The sequence below is a fragment of the Elgaria multicarinata genome, chromosome 18, assembly GCF_023053635.1.
Source record: "Elgaria multicarinata webbii isolate HBS135686 ecotype San Diego chromosome 18, rElgMul1.1.pri, whole genome shotgun sequence".
NCBI lineage: Eukaryota > Metazoa > Chordata > Lepidosauria > Squamata > Anguidae > Elgaria > Elgaria multicarinata.
Window position 1 is genome coordinate 22689152 of NC_086188.1, and position 22317 is coordinate 22711468.

A 22317-nucleotide genomic window follows, 5' to 3' on the forward strand; every position below is an offset into this window, starting at 1 on the left:
TTCCTGTCCTTACAGCCAATGATAGGAAAGGGTGGATAAAGAACTCCAGCCAGTCACAACTGACTTGAGTCTTGCACTGGAAATACTACTGAACACCATCCAATGGGCTCGCAAAATTATCAGTGAATGAGGTGCACACCACAAAGTTACAGGTGGAATGAACAGAACTCTGTAAAAGCTGTTGTGGAAAAGACTTTGAAATTAAGGATTGGCCAACAGAGACTATGCAGAGGACCAAAATATGAAGTGTAGTATGTCAGAAGCTTGGAGTGGCCTCTCAGATTTCTCACTAACATTTGCACATAGAAAAATCTCTTGCACGTTCTTATTTATTATTTATTTGTTGCATTTCTATTCCACCCAATAGTCAAAGCTCTCTGGGCCATTGACAAAAAATAGCCTACGTAACTGTATACTTCAGAAGTTTTGTGCTTGCAGTTGTCCCAAGGCAGGATAAAACAAAGTCGTTTCTGCAGGACTTGGTCCCATCGTGCGGAGTTCTTTTTAAAGTACTATGCTGCCTTCAAGAGAGCAGCCTCATCTGGTAGAAGGCTTGTAGAAACAGAGGTTTTACAGGTAAAATGCAGCATATTGACTTGGGTCTGGAAGTCCACCAATACAGCATTTGAAGCAAGGATGTTATATATACACAAGGCAACCACATTGTGCAATGGTTAAAGCTTCCAAGACACAGTTCACGAGCAGCCGTATTTGCCTTGAACTCTCCTTAGTATTCTTGCCCTCCTCAAGGGTAAGAGGACGCTCCCTTCTTAAACTTTTGGGGAGGAAAGATAGTCACAGATGTATGTCTGGTTTCACATTCCTTTCCTGGGCCAGTGGGCTGCTGTTGAACTCAGTTTCAAACCACCACAGGTAAACCCAAACAGAGAAGGCTTGATGACTGAGCCACCTGGGGTAGACTCACAAGCAAGCCTTCAACCAATTTCCTTAGAAATCCACTGGGCCTCTCACCTTGCCATTGCGATTATGCACTCGGAACGCCATGTTAGGAGACATCAGCAGAAGCAAGGACTCCTGCTCCGAAAGCTTCTTTTTCAACCTCTCCATATTCTTGCTGCCCTTATTAGCCCTCTGAGAAAGAGAAAAAACCCAAGAAGTGATCACATCCTGCCCCCTTTTACGATTCGATGGAAACAGGAAACTCGGCATTGAATCCAAAGGTGTGGGTGGCTCTGCCCAGGAGTCCCCACCACTCAACTGCACCCTTACGCCAGAGCTCTCCTGCCACCTAGCCTGGGAATGACCATCCCCGCGCTCCTGACAGCCATAGAGCCAAGTGTGGATACCCCGGGGAAAACCCACTTCTCAGGCCCCCTGGCAGCAGGGATGCTGCCATAGCAGCGTTCAAGCGAGTCCCAGCGAAGGCCTGTAGCGAAGGCCTCCTTGCTCGCTGCTGCTGCTGCTGCTGCTGCTGCGGCCACCACTATCACCCAGGCAGGAAGTGAGAAGGGGGCCGCCAGGCAACCGCGAGGTCTCGCGGCAGTGGCTGGGTGTCCAAACTGGCCCAGCACTAATTTTGAGTTTGGGTTTTCCATGGCACCAAGTGTGCCCAGCGTTGTCCACATGGAGTCATAGGAAAGCACCCCACACCAAATTGCCTTTGCAGGGTCAGGACTATGCGGAGGGCTCTTCACTCCAGCTGGCTCTGCTCTTAGCTGGCAAATTCACCCCGAGCAACTCACAGGGCTGCAGCTAAGAAGCTGAGCCGGTCCAGATTTCTCCTCTGCACACACTGAGGCAAGCGGCTACCTCTCAACCTAAACCTCCCACAGGGCTGCTGGAACATGTGTCCTTGAAGACCCTCCACAGCCACACAAATGCTACGTATTAGTGGTGCTATTCATCATCATCATCATCATCGTCTCCTCCTGCGGCTTTACTTTTTCTCGCTGGATGTCACTCTTGAGCTGAGAAATCTTAATCTTCATGGCATCCAGCTCCTCGTCCGGCACAAGGGAGATGTTGGCCATGGCCTCTGAATCGTCCACCATCTGGAAGCTGAGGTCCGGCAGTGGAATGTACCATTTGCAGTCATACTGCTGGCTCTTCCTGCACGCGAAGGACAGGGACGGCAAAGCGTTAGTAAGCTCTGCCCTTCCGCTCTTGTGGGGAGGGGGCTGTAGCCTGCAGCTTCCCGAAAGGAGGTTCCAAGGGCAGGCCCATGTGCAGCACAGGAGAGCAATCAACCCTGGCAGGCTGCCACCTAAGGAGAGGAGCCAGGAGTCAAGCCTCTTAACGAGGAGTCCTCCCTCCCCCCAAGCTGGTGGAGGGCAGCTTCTCTGACGCGGTGACGCGGCACCCTGCACATGCTCCGGCCCGCTACTCTTCTACATCTGATACAGGGGAGAACAAGAACAGAGGCTGACCACTCTGCCGGGGGAGGCACGGCGTCCCTGCCCCCGCCAGCCGTCCAAGGCTCTCCTGCACCTCCTCCTCCTGCCCGCGCCCACGTCCTCCCCATGGAGCCCCCTCCCCGCCAGGAGAGCCTCACCCTGCAAGCTGCTTCTTGAGCTTGGCACACAGGAGCAGGTCCGTGAAGAGGAAGACGTGGCGCAGTTTGCGGGCTCCTTCGACCAGCTCCACCATGAAACTGTCCTTCAGGAGCTGCCGGTGCTGCCAGAAAGAGGGAGGGAGGCGGCTCAGTTAATCCACAGCCAGAAATGAGGGCTGGGCTGGGGAGAGGCAGGAATTGCCCACTGCCCGTAAGGGGCATTGTGGGGAGGGGGCATAAGAGCAAGACAAACATAATTGTGTGCACTTCATTTGAAACAAAAAACAACAACAACAACGGCATTTATTCCAGCATTTCATCTCATGGAATCGGCCCTGCCCAGACTAACTAACAGCTCCTGCTCCCTTGGAAGCTCTGGGCTTTCCGTTTCTGCAAAAACACAGGCTAGATGGGATTGTGTAGCTGTGCAGGGGGTGTAATGTTTTAAAAAAACACATTAAAGATTGGATTGGATTTTTTTTTCAGCCCGGTAATGTTCAAACTTTGCTTTACCCTATCAGTCATTGACAGTTTGTTTTTGTTTGCTACTTTGCTTGGTCTTGACAGACTAAAGCAGGATGGAGCAACACTAGAAAGAAAAAGGGAAGACAAACTTGTCTAGGGTGCATCTTCCTGAATTCTCATACTAAGGCTCCAATCCTGTGCCTACTTAGGAGCAAGCCCCACTGAACTCAATGGAACGTATTCATGAGGAGAGAGATATAGGGTTGTGCTCTTAACCTCAAGCTCTCATGGGTTCTGGTCATTGGAAAAACCTTATATGGGTGTATTTTAAAGATATTCCCTCTATAGCCAAGGTAGAATTCACGGACAGCAGGTTAGAGTTGAGGAACCGGCCTATGCAGTTCAGCAGTGGTCAGAGGTTAGTTCAGGAGGCTGAAAGTGAGGGCAGGAGGGGCATAAGCCCTTGGGCCAGCCAGCCAGCCAGCCAGCCAGCCGGGGCCGGGCAGGCAGCCACGGAAGGGGGCCGGGCACAGCTCTCCTGGCAAAATACAGCCTGCCTGGTCAGCAGCAGCTCACGATATGTACAGAGCACCCTCAACTATGAAGTCGCTGCAGAAGCAGCCTGCAGCGCCCCTGTGCCACACTGTCTGGATAACAGGTGAGGGGAATGCTGCTGCACACGAGGGTTGCACGAGGATTCCGTCTGCGCTCGCAAAACAGTCAGACAAGCCCCATTTGCAACCCCCAAAGCAGGTGCAAGCGGGAGAACACGTTCTCAGAAAAAGGCCACAAATTCTCAAGCACACAGTCCTGTTAAAAAAATGCACAAATTTTATCAACAAAAAAATGGGTTGTGTTCCACTGTGCAAATCGAACACAATTTAGTTGTGGTCAATTTGCACAATTTTCCTTCACCAAAGGGAGGGGCTGTGGCTCAGAGGCAGAGGCCTTACTTTGCATGTGGAAGGTCCCAGGTTCAATCCCGAGGGAAGCCCTGGAGAAGCATTGCTTGCTAGTCAGTGCTCACAGTACTGGGCCAGATGGACCAATGGTCTTTCTAGGTCTAAAGCAGCTTCTGATGTTCCTAACCCTGGAAACTGTAGTTCCATGAAGAGGCTGGGAAACTTTAAGGGAAATTCCTTCACACTTTCCCTAAATTATTCTTAGAGGAACACCAGGGTAAATGAAAACAGATTCAAACTGGTTTGAACAGGCACACTGGTTCAGTCCCAAGAAACTGAACTGAAACTGAAGTCCCAAGAATGTCCAAACCTACGGGCCTCTTGAAACTGAATGAACAAAATCCTTATGTGTCACTGGCAGTATGGCAGGACTTCACCACACGGGGGGACTGGTTTGATGTTGCACGAAACAGCTCACGTGGTTTTCTAACCACATTCAACAGGGTGGGTAGTTCTGGTGCCAGCGTTACATACTCCTGAGGAGCAGAGGCTTTCCACAGGGTAAGTGACTTGCAACGCCCCCTGTTCCCATGGAAAGTCACGCCTGCATGACCATTTCCACGTGGCAGCCATAGCCCTTGAATGGCCTTCCGCTCCCAGGCGACGGCATTCCCTGTCCTGGGAGGCCCCGTTCAGCTGCCCTCTGCTCTCCTCCTGTCGGCAGGCAAAGGTGTTACTATTCACGCAGGCCTGTGGCGTGTCAGCAGGTTTGCTGGTGAAGGGTTTTTTTTTCTTTTATTGCTGTGTTTTTCACTGATATGTTTGTTATGTTTTAATCAAGATTCTATTTTAATCTATATTTTGTTACTTTTGTCTGCCTTGACCACCATTTTTGGTGGAAAGGTGATATGTATATTTATTAAATAAATAAAGTAGTTCCGGGAAGCATCTGCCCTCCACTTGCACTTTCCTTGCATTGCCAGCTTTGTCCCTCTTTTCAGCTACTCTTAACCTCCTCACGAAGGCAAAAATTCTCTGCATTTACAACTTGCGCTCCATGTTCCAGGAGGCTGACTTTACGGTAAGTTTACGGCCAAGCATCCATGACACCACCAGAGGGCAGCAGAAAACTATTCATCAGCTTCACCTCTCCAATGACCCTACAGGGTGGAAATGCCCTCTTGCCCTTTTAAGGGATGGCTTTACAAATGCAGGCTCCTGGTGGCTGGAATCCAAAAGCCACAGTTGGGTGATACCTTCAGTAGGACTAACCCAAATGCTGCATGGTTGTGCCCAAGCTGTCAAGTCCCCCATAAAACTTTTCTTCCAGCTGGAGGTTAAAGAAACCAGGGTGGGGCATAGATCCGTTGAGAAAAGCTGGTGTTTGCAAACTCACCATAAATGAGCAGAGATATAAACAGCAGCAGGATAGGTTTCATCAATTATGAAATATTATTATTATTATTATTAATTTATTTATTTATATAGCACCATCAATAGGGCTGGGCAGCGTGTGGCCCTCCAGATGTCGCAAGACTGGTTTTCCTATCATCCCTCACTACTGGCTAGGGCTGATGGGAGTTGCAATCCAACAACACCTGGAGGGCCACAAGTTCCCCACCCCTGATATAAAGCCAATGTAGATTTCCTCTGAAGTCCACCACCACCACTATTCTTCCAGAACAAAATTCTAAAATTCCAGACGCAAAGGAGGTTCCCCAAGTTCATCTCAGTAGTCCCAAGGTTAAGGTTTTCGATCTGAGTCCATTCTGATGTAAGTTTTCACCCAGGCCATGCAGCTCTCAAGGGCATGTGCACCTAAGACTGTTCCCCCCTCCTGAAGGGCAATTGTCCATGAACAACCCAGGGGCTTCTCTACAACCCAGGGGCTTGTCTACAAGGACCCCTTCAGACAGCATGTCTTCACCTACACGGAGCCAGCCGTGGTCCCAGGCAGTGATTGAAAACATTCCCAGGAACATCAGAACATCAGAAGAGCCCTGAGGCTGGATCAGACTGAGGGTCCGTCTAGTCCAGCACTCTGTTCACATGCTGGCTGACCAGGAAGGCCCAGGGAAGCCGCTCCAGCTACAACAGAAGCACAACACACATACACACACACCCTCCCCGGTGGGAGCTCCAGGGCCCCAGCGCTGCATGCCAGAGCAGCCCCAGGCAGATGGAAATCGGGGCAGGGCCCCCGGCCTCCTCTATCCCCAGCAAATGGGGCAAAACCCTCTTCAGAGCACAGGCAGTCCAGCCAGCTGCTTCTGAACGCAGCCGGCTCATCCCTTCAGACCTTACCTGCTGGTCGGGATCAAACAAAAACACCGGCATGGCCCCCATCACTTTCCCAGTCAGTAAAAAGGGGGAGGGGGAGGGGCAGACACAAAGGAGACAGAAACACCAAAGCAGCACTCGCCGGTCACGAGAGACCCTCCTTTCGGGCCAGAGGGCCCAAACGCCGCCCCCTCCCCACAGGCAGGAGGACAACCTGCTCCCTGGCCCACCATTCCAGCCTCCATCTCTGGCAAGGAGAAGAAGAGTCCAACATGGAGCCAAGCCAGGAGGGGGCTCCCGGCCCCTCCCCCCGCTTCTCAGAGGCTGCAGCAATGTCGGCCGGTGTTAATATCTCCGCCCTGCCTGCCTGCCTGCCTCTTTGCCCCCAAGGACTGACTAGAGAGAGCTACAACGCCAGACAAAGACAAACGGGGGGGGGGGGGGATTTGCAATCCGCTGGGTTCTGCTGCACAGGGCCATAAAACGAGGCATCCCTTCAGCACCCGAGAAGCCCACCTTCATGCTGTTAAAGAGGAGATGAATATGGATTAGAAGGCAAATCCGCTCGGCTGCGCTGGGGCACGACAAGCCCTTGCATAGGGTCGGCCATGCCTCTGCCGAGGTGCGAACGTGCTCCTGCGCTCCAGGGGCGCGCTCCGCTGCCCTTCTCTCCGGCCTGCCCTGACACTGCCTTTGAAGAGGAGGCTGGGGCGCTTGATGCTGCAAGCCAGCTGAGCCTCCTTGCCCATCCCTGGCACACCAGAGAGCCTCAAGGCCAGGACAAGAGGTCTGGCAGGCTGTTCTAGGGTGGAAACATCAGCGGAATCCGGAACAAGAAACCGCTTGTGGTGGCGAGTCATTCCAGGGTGCAGCACTCCTCTGACCGGTATTTTTCAGGGTGTGGGCAGCCTCCATTTGGACCTCCGCCGAAGCAGCCTCATGGCCAGCTGGCCTACGGTGGCCCCCCTCCACATAGGTTTGCCTGCATCAGCCTCCCAGCTCAGGGCCCTCCCAATCCCTGCAACGGCCGTGCGCCCGTGTCCTGCTCTTTGAAAGGGCTGGGGGGGAGGGGCTCTTCTGTATCTCCCTCCGCCGGGGAAGCCAATGCGCGGGTGAAGGGCTGCCCAGAAAGCCCCGGCGTGGCCCTGGCAGCCTCCCTGCCCAAGCTGGGGGAGAAGCTCCTCAGAGCCGCCCTCTAATGTAAAAGCATCCTCCAGACACAAACAACTCAGGCCGCCTCTTTCCTCCTCCCAGGAGCAGGACATTCATGGGAGGCAGGATTTGTGCCAGCAAGGCTGTGTTCCTCTTTCCAAAGCCAGGCTGCCATCTTTGAACAACATAACCTTTTATTATTATTATTATTATTATTATTATTATTATTATTATTCCTATTATTATTATTCCAGACAAAATGTTCTCTGGGCCGATCACACGATAAAAGAATAAAAACAGTACACAATAAAAACAACAGTGATCAGCACAGGAAACATATAAAAACAGCCATTCTGGCATCTGTGAACAAATCTAAATTGTAAGACCGAGAAACTAAATTCTAAAATGCCTGTGAGAAAAGGGAAAGCGTTTGCCCAACGCGGTGAGCGTGCTTGGGGAGGGAATTCCATAAACAGGGTGCCACATCCAAAAAGGTCCTTTCTCTTGTAGCCTCCCTTCCTGCCTCACTGGGCATCCGAGGCCCTCTGAAGATGATCTAAGGGTGGATGTTCCTTCCATACTCTGGTCCCAGGCCATTTGGGGCATTAAAGATCAACACCAACAGTTTGAATTGGCCTGGAAATGGACTGGAAGCCAGTGCCAGCTGAAAAAGTACTGGTGTCACATGATGGTATCAGGCAGTCTCCGACAGTAGACTATCAGCTCTATTTTGGACTAACTGAAGTTGCCAAATCATTTTTAAAGGTAGTTGCACATACAACACTTTGCAGGAATCCACCATCACCACGAGTGACAGTGATCGATCCATAAACATCTCCAAACTGTGTACCTTCTTCCTCACAGGGAGCACAACCGCCTCCAGAACGGGTTGAACACCAATCAACTAGACAGACAAACCACCCACTCACAGGACCTCTGGCTTAACTGGGTTGAGATTCAGTTTATTGGCCCTCATTCAGTCCATTACCCTGCTTAGGTACTGATTCAGAAAGTCAGAATCGGGAAATCAGAAACAAAACAGAAATAAAGAACATGGACGGAAAGGAGTCTCTAGTGGTGGTGACCTAGAAAGTGTGTGCAATGTTCGTGTTCCTGCCTGAAATCGACATGGCGTACACCTGCAAAAAGTGCAAACTGGTTGCACTATTGGAAAAAAAGTGAGAGGACTTGAGTGGTGAGTGTCCACCCTCCAAGGAATAAGAGAAGGCGAAGAGTTCTTAGACAGAACAGTGGAACTGCAACAGAAACAAGAAACACAAGAGATTGAAGAGCAATAGGAACATGAAGCAGAAGCGGAGAATGCCGAGATGAGGAAAGCCAATGAAGAGGAAGCTCGCTGGAAAGGGTGACAGTTAGGAGCAGAAGAACTAGAAGACATTCTGCACCAGTGGAACCATTAGGGTTAAGCAACCGCTTTCAGCTACTGGTGGATGAGACAGGAGGACAGCCTCCAGAGGAAGAATTACAGGGGACACCATGCAACAGTGAACAAGAGGCAGAAGGCTGCAAAAAAAGCAAATGCTATTTGGGGCTGCATTAAGATAAGTACAGCTTCCAAATTGCGTGAGGTACTGGTTCCCCTCTATTTGGCCCTGGTTAGGCCTCATCTTGAGTACTGCATCCAGTTCTGGGCACCACACTTCAAGAAGGATGCACCTCAGCTCACATCCCTAGATAACGTGCCCCAGAGGTTTTATGTAGATGTTAAATAGCATGAGCTTGAGGGATAAAATCGAGGCCTGTGGAACCCCGTAATGTAATTGCCACAGAACAGAACAACCATCTATTGGAAAAAGCTGCTCAAGTGGGAACAGAACTATAGAACAATGCCTCCAACTCAGACAGCCTCTTCAGAAGGACACCTAGCATAGGGACCAGGTTTAGGTCAGGTTTCTCAGGAAGAAAGACAAAAAGATATCAGCACCATGGAAAGCTCCAAGTGTTGCTAGGGCTGGAAGCTAGATAGGGTTCTGTGTATGTTGCTCCAACAAGGATCAGAACAAAAATGAGGTTTAAATAGGAGTGCTGGCACAGTTAGACTGGTTGGCCCTACCTCCATGCTGACTGAGGATTTGTCTCTTAAAGGGGACTGGCCTGCGACAATGTAAGAGTGACAGTGGCAGCATGCCAATTTCCTCATGGGCCAAGTCCACAGAGTCTGAGGACAGTTGTACAATCTCCTCTGGATGCAGTGGTCTCAAAAGTTGCTGTAAAGTCCAGGAGAATCAGTAAGGTCATCACACTCCCCCTGTCCATCTCCTGGTGAAGGTTAGGGTGACCAGGCTTGCAAGTGCCACCATCTTCATTTCCTAAGAACCCCTAAGTGTGGCCAGAAACATTCATGGGAGCAGTTAGAGGCACTCACTTTGCCATGAAGTGATCCCAGCCGCCATTAAACAAATCTGTTAATTATATATATATATATATATATATATATATATATATATAGTGAAAGGCGTAGGGTCTGATGACGCAGAAACCTTGTCCCAAGCTGGCTTTTGAAAGGAACACTCAACAATTGCCGTGATAAACACTTTTCTTGAAACGTGTGGGAAACCAGGTCCCCTTGGGCACCAGTTCTGGACTTGGGGGTTTCCACAGCTGTACTTGATCCTCTCCATTTCAGCCTCTACCACACCAGCCCCCAGGCTGCAAGCCACATGGATGAGCTCCAATGGACAACATCACAGGAATGCCACAAAGTGAGTGCCAGGGGGAGGCACTCAGGCAGCCTGTGTGGGCCCCTCTGCCGAGTCCGCCTGACAGGAGGCGCTGACCATGCTGCCCCTCCCGCCCCCCATACCCACCGCAGTGAGCAGGGCCATCCATCCCTGCAGGCTCCCCCCAGTGCAAAGCCCAGGTGAGAGAGCCGGAGACCCTTGTCAGCTTTGGTGCCGAAGGATTGGGGGCAAAGCCAAGCCCTCACCCTGCCAGGATAAAAAGAGGCCAGACTGGGAGCAAAACAAGATTGGAAAAGCCCCCCACCTGGGGGCTTTGAGCTTTACAGCAACATGGAGAGAGGTCTCCTCTTGTGGGTAGGTGTAGGGACCCCCACCCCACCGCTTGAGGGAGAGGGCACACCTCTCCAGGTGCATCAGCAGCTACTCGTTTCAATGGTGCAAACAACAAAAGAATGAGTGGCCCGAGGGAACGCCAGCCCACGCACAGCCTTGCCCTGCCAGCCAGGCACTCTTGGCCTCCAGCGCCACCTTAGTAGGATGCTGACGGCGCTCTTCAAAGCCAGAGACATGAACAGAGAGCCGGGCCCGCTCTGCTCTCTTCTCGCTCGTAACATCAGCATCCCTTTAAGGCCGCCTTCGATGGCCTCTAGCATTTCATTCTTAATCATTGTTCATAGAGGTTCAGTTCGCAGTAAGCAACACCCTTTATCATTCTCCGTTTCTACCGGTCTGTGGGGCTGGGTTACCAAGGTGGCAGAAACACCATGACTTGCTCCAAGCCCTGGAACAGAGCCCCAATTAGAAGCCTGATCTCTCCACTCCAAATGCAACAAGACGACACCCACAAGCCTCAGCCCATTCCATCTAGATCCAGTTTAAGCCCTGAAGCTCCAACAGGACACCCCTACTGTGAGCGTCCCTGGGCATGGGCAAGAAGGCAACCAGAGCTGGAAAGCTGCGGACGTCCCTCCACTCCCACTTGAGCTAAAGGAGCCAACGCAGGGGGAGCCAACAGCCCAGAGAATGGCAGCGTGCCCACACAGCCTGGGGGGACTTCACCTGCTGCGGTGGCCTTTGGGACTCACGCCGGGAGCATCTTCCAGGCCTGGCAATTTCAGAGACGGTAAGGCCACCTATCGAACCTAAGAGGGGACCTGGGCCAAGCAGATGCCTCTGGGAAAGCCACAAGCCAGGCCTGAGATGAAGAACCCTTGCCAGCAATGGGTATCCAGGGGCAGGCAGCCTCTGGCCACGAAGGGAGCATCTAACCATAGTGACGAGCCCAATGTTCTGCTCAAATGTAAACTACGCCCCACCAGCGCATGCACCCTTCCCAACTTGCAGCACACGGTGGACACACCCCTAGTATAAAGAAGTAAATGCTGGTGCAAATTGGGTGCGCACACGCAAAATACAAGAGCCCCCCACCCCACCCCCGGCAAGTGCTGTCAGCACCAGAACACGTACCTCTCCTTTCTGGACCGTCATGGATTGTCTCCTGGGCGTGATCTCCTCATTGATGCTAGACAAGAAGTTCTGGGAGATGCGGAGGGCATCTTGCAGGAGCAGGTAGTCAGGGTGGCTTGATGGCGTGTGCTTCAGTAAATCCTGCACCACCGAGGGGAAGGGCAAAAAAGGCAAATCCTCAAGAGGACGGCAGTTGGCAATCCAGCCGGATTCAGCCCCACGGGGGAGACACACAGGCTCGCCTGCAGGCAGCACTCCAGTTTAGCAGAAAGTAGTTATCATTGTTGAATCACAGCGATGGAAGGGACCACGGAAGCCATCGGGCCCAACTCCTGCTCAGTGCAGGAACCCTGACAAGTGGCTGCGCACTCTCTGCCTGAATACCTCCAGAGCCTGCCACAATGGCTGGGTTCACAAACACGCTCACCCACCCAGTGTAGGTTGTTGTTGAACCATGGACTAACGTGTTGACTAAGTGCAGTGCATTTTCCATGAGGCTACTCGTTAACCGTGTCGTGTGGCTTGTTAGCCACCCTCAACAACCCAACAACAAGCCATGGCTTGTCTGAGAAAAGTAAGGCCACACTGCATGGTTAACAAGCTACCCTGCAGAAAACACACTGCATTCCGACATGTTAACCCCCCTCCCTATGGAAAACATGCTAAGTTCAGACAACACAATAATCCATGGTGGGTTAGTGTGTTGCGTGTATCCAGCCATTGTCTGACTGTTCTGACCATTGGGAGGTTTTTCCTGATGTTCAACCAAAATCTGCTTTCATGTAGCTCAAGCCTGTTCTTTTGTGTCCTACGGTCTTGGATGATAGAGAATAGGTCGGGGTCTCTCCCGTGTGACGATGCTTTAGGTGCTTGGAAAAGTGCCACCACAGCCACCCCGTCACCTCAATTTTTGTGAACCGCCCAGAGAGCTTCGGTTATTGGGCGGTACAAAAATATAATAAATAAATAAAGGCTCAACATATTAAGTTCCTTCAATCTTTCCTCCGAGGGACTTTGTTTCTAGTCTACTGATCATCTTTGTTGTCCTCCTCTGAAATCATTTCCAATTGGATATAACGGAATTTAAATCTCAAAGGTCTAAGATTGGTCGAGGGCCACCATCTTTCTTTGGGATGGTAAAACAACGGGAGTAAAAGCCTTGATGTACTTGGGATTTCGGTACACGAGTGATGGCACCCTTTGCTAGGAGGGTATACACTCTGTTCACACAGTGGCCAACCAACCATCGGCCAGGGATGAACAAGGTAGGACATGGTCTGTGGGGAGAAGCTTGTTTCCACACCTGACGCACTTTCTAAAAGGCACCTTAACGGCCATAGGCGAGTGTGACCAGTGATCACAACAGAATTAATCCAAAACCTGGATGAAATAAAACTGAAAATAGATAAAGAAGAAAAAACGAGTAGACAGAAAGAAAGAATAAAAGAATTCCTCAGAAACACGAGTCTATTTGGAAGCTCCTTCAAACGAGTGTTGCCACAATGGCGGTCAACAAAGAACTGAGGGTTGGGTGGGAACCTCTCGGACAAGCGCAGTAGCGGTGGGGGAGGGGTTCCCGCCAAAAAAGTTTCCCTCAGCTTTTGGGAAGTGTCAGAAATGAGCCTCCGCGCAGGCGCAGAGCCCATATGGGTGAATGCATAGATGACCACGACAAAAATCCAAAGGTGCCTGACAAATGCCAATGGGAAAGGTGCGCATCTCTGAGCACACCACAGGCCTGTTTTGTATAGAGCAGCCATTGTGGAAGAAGACAGACTCTTATTCCCAAAGGGAAATGTTATTTTTAAATTCTCTCTCTATAGCCAATATCCATACAGCTTCTTCCCGCTATGGCGTCTTGGAGCCAGACTACATGCTACCTGGGAAATCCCTGATCAAATCTCCCAATTCATTTTCTTTTATTCAGTTTTGCTCAGGCAGCAACATACATATGTGTGCACGTGCGTTTGTGTGTAACCCTTTCCACACAATCTTAAGCTGCTGTTAATTGGAGGGATGGGAAATACTGGCAGAGATGTTATCCCCTGGGGACGAGATGTGGTCCTCGTCCCCAGGACCAACAGAAACTGGGTGGGTGGGTGAGTGTGCAGGTGTCAGATTGTGAAAACAGTGTGGGAGAGGACAGTCAACTCCCCCCACAACTGCCCCAGAGGAAGTAGCGGCAGCCCTTTGCAGCTGTATCTGACGAACCCTGGGAGAGGGGCTTGTGGATCTCCAAAAGCACGCATAGCCCAAATGGTGGCCCCAAGTATCAGCAGGGTTAAAAAAGAAATCCCTTGAAAAAGGAGTGTCTCTCAAAACATCTTGGCAATTACAATATATATGTGCATATTTCTTCCAAGTCCTTTGATCCCCTTCTGCTCTTTCCTCTGGTGTCTGACTCTCAACGTTCCCCCACCTGCCCCATGCCGATCCCTCGCTTGCATGCAGAGACGGCAGCTGCACGAACGTGCAAAGGCACTTACGTGGAGCACGAGGGTGCTGCGCGTGACTCGGTCCACCGGCTTGTAGAGGAGAGCTGTGGAGAACAAGGAGCAGGGGAAGGGAGAAATACGACAGGCTAACGGAGGAGGCCCCAGGCGGTCTGGAGCAAGAGCATTGAGCATGGAGCAGGGGGTTGGACTCGATGGCCTTGTAGGCCCCTTCCAACTCTGCTATTCTATGATTCTATGATTCTATGACTCTAAGAGAACCCGCGCCACCCACTGTGGAGAGGAGCACGGAGCCAGAAAAAGGGACGCACGTTTGCGAGCCAAGGGGCTCACAGTGAAATCCCGTCTTTGGCTGGGGTCCACCAGGCAGAGCAGGACCACTCCCACACTTCTTGCACTAGCAGAGCACAAAGCTACAACCCCCAAATGCAGGCAACCCTTCCCCCGACGCCCCGTGAAGGGACACACAGACCCTTCTGTAGGTGAACTCTAGTAGTCGTGTCCAACTACTGGTACTGCTGGCCAAAAGAAAAAAGAGCCGTCACCCCCTGACTCCCGTCAAGAGTGCAGACAGAGCTGCCTGCCCCAGGGAGCAGGAAGCCCTGGCAGCAATGGGGCCCAAGCCCCTGGGCGCTCTCACTCACTTTCCAAGGAGTTTTTTGTCGTCTGGTCTTTTGAATCCTTGGTGCTTCTTGCTTTGAGATTCTACAGAAGGGGAGAAAGGGAACAGCCCTTGGTTAGTTGTTGCCAAAGTCCAGCATGGAACCACCAGCACTTCTCCGAGTGAGCTCCTAGGCTGCACGTGAAGGACACGCCACATGCCAAGGACAGGAAGCACCGGCCAGGGCACACGTCCCTCTCCACATGACGGCGGCCTGTTTGGAAGAATGTGATGCCTCCGGGGACACGGAGCACACCCCAGGCATGCAGGGCCGGGCCCACTCCAGCAGAGCCCCCAACCCAGGAGCCCCCAGCGCTAAGAGCAGAAACTGCCGCTGAAAGCCTGCGAAAGCGCTGGGGGCCCTTCCAAACTCGGGGGCAGATCCCTGTGATTGGACTTGCCCACAAGTAAGAGGGCTTCCTTGCAAAGGGAGCAGATGTGACACAGATCTGCACATGGAGAGTGGGGGGCGGGGGGAGGGTCTGCGCCACTACGCCCCCTCCTTCTGCACCCCGGGTCCTCTGCATGTGGAGAGGGGGAGCGGCTGGTTCCCCCTTCGACGTGGGCAGAGGAGTGCCAGAAGCTGGCACTTCTGGCAGGGAGCCAGGAGAGCAGCGAGTTGCAGGCCTTTAGAGGGGGGGGGGACATCAAGGGAATTTTGTGTCTGGGTGGAAGCAGTTTCCCTGATATAAACAGTAACTAATACCTTTATCCATGCTGAGGAAAAGATGGAGGCAGAGAGGCTAAAAGGGGAAGAAGGGATCAACTCAATCCCCTGCCTTTCTGAACCAAAGTAGCCGCCTCTGGCAAAGTGAGATCAAGCCTGGCCCCTCTAGCTCACTATTGCCCCCAACCTGGTCCCCTCCAAATGTGCTGGACTACAACTCCCAGCTTCCCCAGCCAGCCCCAGATGGGCTCCTTGGGAGCTTCAGGGCTTGGAGGCCAGGCGTGGTTTCTTTCAGCAGCCCCAGGCATTCCTGGGCCTCTGCAGCGGGTGCGAGCAGCTGGAAGGAGCTGCCCCGTGGGAGAGGGCCTCCCTCCCAGATTAATAAGCACTCGGATGATTCTGCTGACCGTGTGGAAGACCAGCCCCGTCGGGCGCCCTCCTGCCTTGCGGTGCGCCAGAGGTGAGGGAAGCCTGCAATAGGCTAGCCAGGGATGGATGGCTGCCACCCGAGGGGGCCTTTTTACAGCTCACTCGTGCCTCTTTTGCCAGTCATAATTTCACCACAGGCTTTCAGATCACCCATCCAGCCCTTATGCGACACAGCAGTGGTGCTAGAACAGTCGACGGCTAAAAGGGACCAGCCCCCACCAGCAAACGGTGTGAGCCAGGAGCCACGGCCTGCCAGCCTGGAGAGGGCCCTGCGGAGGCGAGCACCGAAGGACAGCCAGGCCTCTCCGGCGCGGCCGTAGCAAAGGCCGATCAGAGGCAGCTCCAACCCGGGAGGAAGGGAAGACCCTGGGCACCACGCAGGCCAAGCCATCTTGCCTGGGGAAGGCCTCTCGTGCAAGCACCACTGAAGCAGGCAGGGGCCGCGCGCACGCCTGAGCACCACGGCGGAAGGCCGAGGGCCGCAGCGGGAGCGGCAGCGTCCCACGGGCTCCGGCCAAACGCATTCACCAGGCCGAGGCACTGCGTGTGCCTGAACATCAGAGCGTTACCTCGGAGATTTCCGCAAACTGAGCGTTGGCCTGACAACACTTCTCTGCCGTCTCCATGGCAACCTCATAGTTATCCACGAAGGCCCGATACACTCCCAGCTGGCTGGCCTACAGGAAGCAAACGTGAAAAGAAATAAATACTGGGGGTGGGGGTAGAGAAGATGGCTGCTGGCTGCCTTCAGCTCCAGAGGGACAGAGGGAGACCCACACAGAAGCCGCACAGGGACACGTCCAGCAAGAGAACCCAGAGGATACACGGAGCGTGGGGGGGGGGAGGTCACTCGCCTGCTCAAGCCTCTGAGCCCACCTCTGGATTGCCTCCCCTCCCCTCACCCCCGGCTTTCAGGAGCCTCCAATTCCCATCTGAGCCAGGAGATGAGGCGTCGCTGGGGCCTTTGTCAGCGCCTCCAATTCACACAGACAAGGCCCAGCTGTGCATGCCGAGGGGTGTGTGTGTGTGTCACAAAGGAGACCTGCATGCCTCCCAGCTGCTGGAGACCCGCGACAGAGACCCTCCGCGAAGAGCAGCAATGAGCGCAAGTGACAGGCGAGCCCACAGGCCCCGAGGGAGGAGGAGGAGGAGGAGGCATTCTCTGCATTTGGAATTCACATGCAGCAGCCAAACAGGCCTTCGATTTAAGACGTCTCTCTCTGGAATTGTCCTGGTTTGGTTTTTTTAAACAGCCGCTTATTTTTATTTGCCTCTTGCTCATTCTGCTGAGCTCACTGGAGGAAGAATACACAAAGAGACACGACTTCAACAACATCATCATCATCATCATTATGTCCCACAGAGGAGGGCCAGGATCTCTTCTCAATCCTCCCAGAGTGCAGGACACGGAATAACGGGCTCAAGTTAAAGGAAGCCAGATTCCGGCTGGACATCAGGAAAAACTTCCTGACTGTTAGAGCAGTGCGACAATGGAATCAGTTACCTAGGGAGGTTGTGGGCTCTCCCACACTAGAGGCATTCAAGAGGCAGCTGGACAACCATCTGTCAGGGATGCTTTAGGGTGGATTCCTGCATTGAGCAGGGGGTTGGACTCGATGGCCTTGTAGGCCCCTTCCAACTCTGCTATTCTATGATTCTATGATTCTATGATTAAAAGAAAACGGGTTTTATTCAATGTTTAGCCTGTAGCAAGGCAGACCCTATTTCCGAGGGGCTCCCAGCCTCTTCTCCGAGAGGAAAATGTGAATGCCCCGCCCAGCCAGAGGCCAGCACAAGAACTCGGACCCTCTTCCCTGAGCAAGGGCTGTGCAAGTGGCTGACCAGCCAGGGGATTCAAAGCAATGTCTGGCCTCCAAACCAATCCTGATGAAAACTTACAAGGGTGAAAAACGAGCCAGAAAACGCATTCTCTGTACCCCTGCACGTACACCCCTGCACAAAAGCCCGCCACACCAGGATGCAGGAGATGCCAGAAAGAGCGGAGGGTCAGAGAGGCGGCAGCGCCAGGCTCCATCCTGCCACAGGGCAGCACCGCATTGCCCTGTCCGCCCGCTCTGTGCCGCACGGCTGCTGCTCCCAACCTGGCTCCCTGTTCACCACACAAGCACAGCCGCAGGGGGGCAGAGGACAATGGTGGCAGCTGCGGGGGGGGGGCTCAGCAGGGGCCAGTGGTCCGGACGCGCCCTGCAGCCGTTTGGCCAGAGGCCGCAGGGAAGAACGGGGGTTTGGCTCACCAGCTTCTGGAAGAGGTCCCCCACCCGCTGCTGGTGGCTCCACTGCTGAACCCGTGGGGAAAGTCCGTCGTAGAATTCCTTGTGGATCTCGTAGAGCTCAGGCACTTTGAAGAAGATGGTTTCAACCTGCTGGCTCGTCAGCACTGGCTGGGAGGTGGTGGCAGCTGCTTTCAAAGGCTTCATGGGCTGAAGGAGAGAGGCAACAGGCTCAGACCGGCCCTACGCACAGCCGGCTGGCCAGCCAGCATTGGGCCTCCTCCTGGCCCAGCAGAGACTCCCAGCCTTCTCACCAGTCCATCAAAGCACACGTGCCTTTAGTTGTCCCTCCCCCCCATGCCCCCACTGACACATTCCTGGGTGCCCTTACCAGCAGCAGCGCCTCAAGGTGGCCTAAATAGGCTTCCTCGCTAGCCAGGATTCCAGATAAGACCCATTTCCTCATCTCCAAGCCCTTTTCCAAGTCTGGCTCACTCTAGAGAAAGTGAAAGAGCAAGAAAAACAATGTTAAGTCAAGGGAAAGGAGTTAGTTACTGATTTATTGCACTTCTAGACTACACAGTAATCAAAGTTCCCTGGCTGATGTACAAGTACGGTAAGTAAATAAAAACAAACAAACCATAAGATATAAAATCACAAAAATATAAAACAGCATAAATAAATAAATAAATAAATAAATAAATAAAGTAAAACTGGTGGTAAGGGTGCTTTACATTATTCTGTACATTATTATGTGCTTTACATTATTCTGTAAAGCACAGAATAATGCTACCAGCCAAAAATAGGACAGGTCAGAGATCTAAAAGATCTCAAACAGTTCAGTGCCTTCAGATTTCTTCTGTGTGGCTGGACGTGGCTGCCACTCGAGCCTGGCTTCTTGATGGGCCCAAGGCCTGCTACAAAAGCTGGCCTTTTATTCCTTATGAGAGTGGAGATGACCCATCATTCCACTAAAGAACCTTCAAAGCAGCTCATGAGATTCCACAAGGCAACAAGCCATGGCAAAGCAGCCACCTAAAGCCAGGACTAAAAGCCAAGTTGTAATTCCAACATGCTCACCCACTATCTGAAATGAAAACAGCTGCTTCTCCCGCAAAAGTTTGGAAGAAAAGAAACATTCTGAAGTTTTTGTACGAAGGAGCCAGGCGAGGCTGTCTGAGGAGGCTGTGCACAGGGAAGGTGCATGGCGGCTCCCTCTGAGTCCAGGCTGAGGATGAGGGCTGAGGCCTCTCCGGGACAGGGATAGCTTGGCCACGGTGGTACAGGCATGAATAACCTCTAGGCTGGATTACTGCAATGTGCTCTATGTGGGGCTGCCCTTAAGGCTGCTCTGGAAGCTGGAGCTAGAGCAGAACGCAGCAGCTCGGCTGTTGGACAATCATCTGTCAGGGATGCTTTAAGGTGGATTCCCGCATTGAGCAGAGGGTTGGACTTGATGGCCTTATGGGACCCTTCCAACTCTACTATTCTAGGATTCTATGTTGTCAGGCGCTGCCCCTTTTCAGCATGCAACTCCTTTGCTGAGGGAGCTGCGCCAGCTGCCTATTCTCTACCGGACCAGGTTGAAGGTTCTGGTACTAGTATACAAAGCCCTAAACAACTTTGGGACCAGGAGACCTGAGAGAGCGCCTCCTCCCTCACCAACTTTCCTGGCCACTGAGGTCATCCAAGGGCCTGCTCCTGGTGGTTCCACATGGACCTGTGGCCTGACTGGGGTCCACCAGGAGAAGAGCCTTCGGTGTAGTGGCCCCCTTCTTATGGAACTCCCTGCCATTGCAGGTCAGGCAGGAGCCAATGTCTTCGGCGCCTCCTGAAAACATTGTTATTCCAAGAAGCTTTCATGGATTTCTTACAGCTATCCCCTCTTCTGGTTTTCCCCCCAACCAAATGGTTCCTGGCAGCCTTACCAGCTTGCCCTCGGGTTTGGTTGTGCTTCTGCTGAACGCCAGGTCGGTCCAAAATAAAACCTCCCTCATCCATGATTTGATTTTGGATGAGGGGGCTGACCTGGCATGTATCACAGAGACCTGGGTGGGTGAACTGGGAGGGATTACTCTCACCCAGCTTTGCCCTCCTGGGTATTCGGTGCAGCACCAGCACCGACTTGAGGGCCGGGGAGGGGGGGTTGCCGTGGTCTATAGAAATACAATCTCCCTCTCTAGGCTTCCTGTTCAGTCGAGTGCTGGTCTGGAGTGTTTGTACTGTGTGTTGGGTACTCGAGACAGATTAGGGATTCTGCTGGTGTACTGTCCACCCCGCTGCCCAACAGTCTCCCTGCCTGAGCTGACGGAGGTTATCTCAGATCTGGTGTTGAGGACCCCCAGGATGGTGGTTCTGGGGGATCTCAACTTCCATGCCGAGGCTTCTGTATCCGGAGTGGCTCAGGACTTCATGGCTGCCATGACAACCATGGGGCTGTCTCAACATGTCATCGGCCCAACACATGCAAAGGGACACACACTTGACTTGGTTTTCTCGACTGGGCAGGAGGATGGTGATCTGGAAGTGGGGGAACTAACATCTACTCCCTTGTCATGGTCGGATCACTTCCTACTGAGGTTTAGACTCTCGGCGGCCTTTCCCCTCTGCAAGGGTGGGGGGCCTATTAAAATGGTCCGCCCCCGGAGGCTAATGGACTCCGATGGATTCCAGAGGGCTCTGGGGGATTTTCCTGCTGATATGGCCGGTGCTCCTGTCGAAGCCCAGGTCGCTCTGTGGAATGCAGAGATGACTCGGGCGGTTGACACGATCGCGCCCAAGCGTCCTCTCCCTCTGAGCAGAGCCCGGTCAGCTCCTTGGTATACACCTGAGCTGAGGGCAATGAAGCAAGAGGGGAGACGGCTAGAACGCAGGTGGAGGAAAACTCGTGCTGGGTCTGATCGAACACAGGCTAGAGCTCACTATCGAGCCTATTCTGTGGCGGTGAGGGTGGCAAAGAGACAGTTCTTTTCCACCAGCATTGCATCTTCTCAGTGTCGTCCGGTGGAGCTTTTCCGTGTGGTTCGTGGCCTGTTACACTCTGGGCCAGGGCGAGAGATGGTGGAACCCTCGGCAGCATGCTGTGACGAGTTTGCACGACACTTTGAAGATAAAGTCACTCAGAGTCGTCATGAATTGGACACCACACTTAATGCAGCTCCACTAGTAGAGGTGTTCAGAGCGCCATCCCGTTCAGTTTTATTGGATGAGTTTCAGTTATTGAGGCCCGAGGATGTGGACAAGCTGCTTGGCCAAGTCCGGTCGACCACCTGTGTGCTTGACCCTTGCCCCTCGCGGCTCATTACATCAAATAAGGAGGGGATCGCCGGCCGGGTCCAGGAGGTTGTAAATGCCTCCTTGAGAGAGGGAGTGGTGCCGGCCTCTTTAAAAGAGGCGGTAATTAGACCACTCCTGAAGAAGCCTAACCTGGACCCGGAGGATGTTAACAACTACAGGCCGGTGGCTAATATCTCCTTCCTGGGCAAAGTGCTTGAGCGGGTGGTTGCAGGACAACTCCAGGCACTCTTGAATGAAACGGATTATCTAGATCCATTTCAATCGGGTTTCAGGCCTGGTTTTGGAACAGAAACTGCCTTGGTCGCCCTGTGGGATGACCTCTGCCGGGAGAGAGACAGGGGGAGTGCGACCCTGTTGGTTCTCCTGGACCTCTCAGCAGCTTTCGATACCATCGACCATGGTATCCTTCTGGATAGGTTGTCTGAGCTGGGAGTTGGAGGTACTGCGTTGCAGTGGTTCCGCTCCTACTTGGATGGCCGATTCCAGAAGGTGGTGCTGGGGGATTATTGCTCTGTGCCGTGGCTCCTAAGCCATGGGGTTCCACAGGGCTCTATTGTATCCCCTATGCTGTTTAACATATACATGAAGCCGCTGGGGGAGGTTATCCGGTGATGTGGACTGAGGTGTCATCAATATGCGGATGATACTCAGCTCTACCTTTCCTTTTCATCAAACCCAGGTGAGGCAGTGGCTGTTCTGAACCAGTGCCTGGGCACGGTAATGGACTGGATGAGGTCTAATAAACTGAAGCTCAATCCAGACAAGACAGAGGTACTGTTAGCGGGTGGTTCATCTGTCCGGCAAGGTGATGTTTGCCCTGTCCTGGATGGGGTTGCACTCCCCCTAAAGGATCAGGTTCGTAGTTTGGGGGGTGCTCTTGGATCCAGAACTGTCACTTGAGGCACAGGTGAACTCAGTGGCAAAGAGCACCTTTTACCAGCTTAGGCTGATATACCAGCTGCGCCCTTATCTGGACAGAGATAGCCTAGCTACAGTTATCCATGCTCTGATAACCTCTCGTTGGGATTACTGCAATGCGTTATACGTGGGGCTGCCTTTGAAAACGGTCCGGAAACTTCAACTGGTACAAAACAGGGCA

At 52.8% G+C, this 22317-nt stretch overlaps 1 protein-coding gene across 1 annotated transcript in view; it reads right to left on the reverse strand.

Moving 5' to 3' along the window:
• Positions 1–22317, reverse strand: part of BCR (BCR activator of RhoGEF and GTPase) — a 139798-nt gene that overhangs the window by 42614 nt on the left and 74867 nt on the right. The window contains exons 3-11 of the mRNA XM_063144376.1: positions 18313–18417; positions 17946–18131; positions 16260–16367; positions 14578–14638; positions 13967–14019; positions 11481–11621; positions 2513–2634; positions 1902–2070; positions 973–1092 (exon numbers count right to left, since the gene is read on the reverse strand). Of these exons, the coding sequence (XP_063000446.1) occupies positions 973–1092; positions 1902–2070; positions 2513–2634; positions 11481–11621; positions 13967–14019; positions 14578–14638; positions 16260–16367; positions 17946–18131; positions 18313–18417 (1065 nt within the window). The remainder of the gene's footprint in view (positions 1–972; positions 1093–1901; positions 2071–2512; positions 2635–11480; positions 11622–13966; positions 14020–14577; positions 14639–16259; positions 16368–17945; positions 18132–18312; positions 18418–22317) is intronic.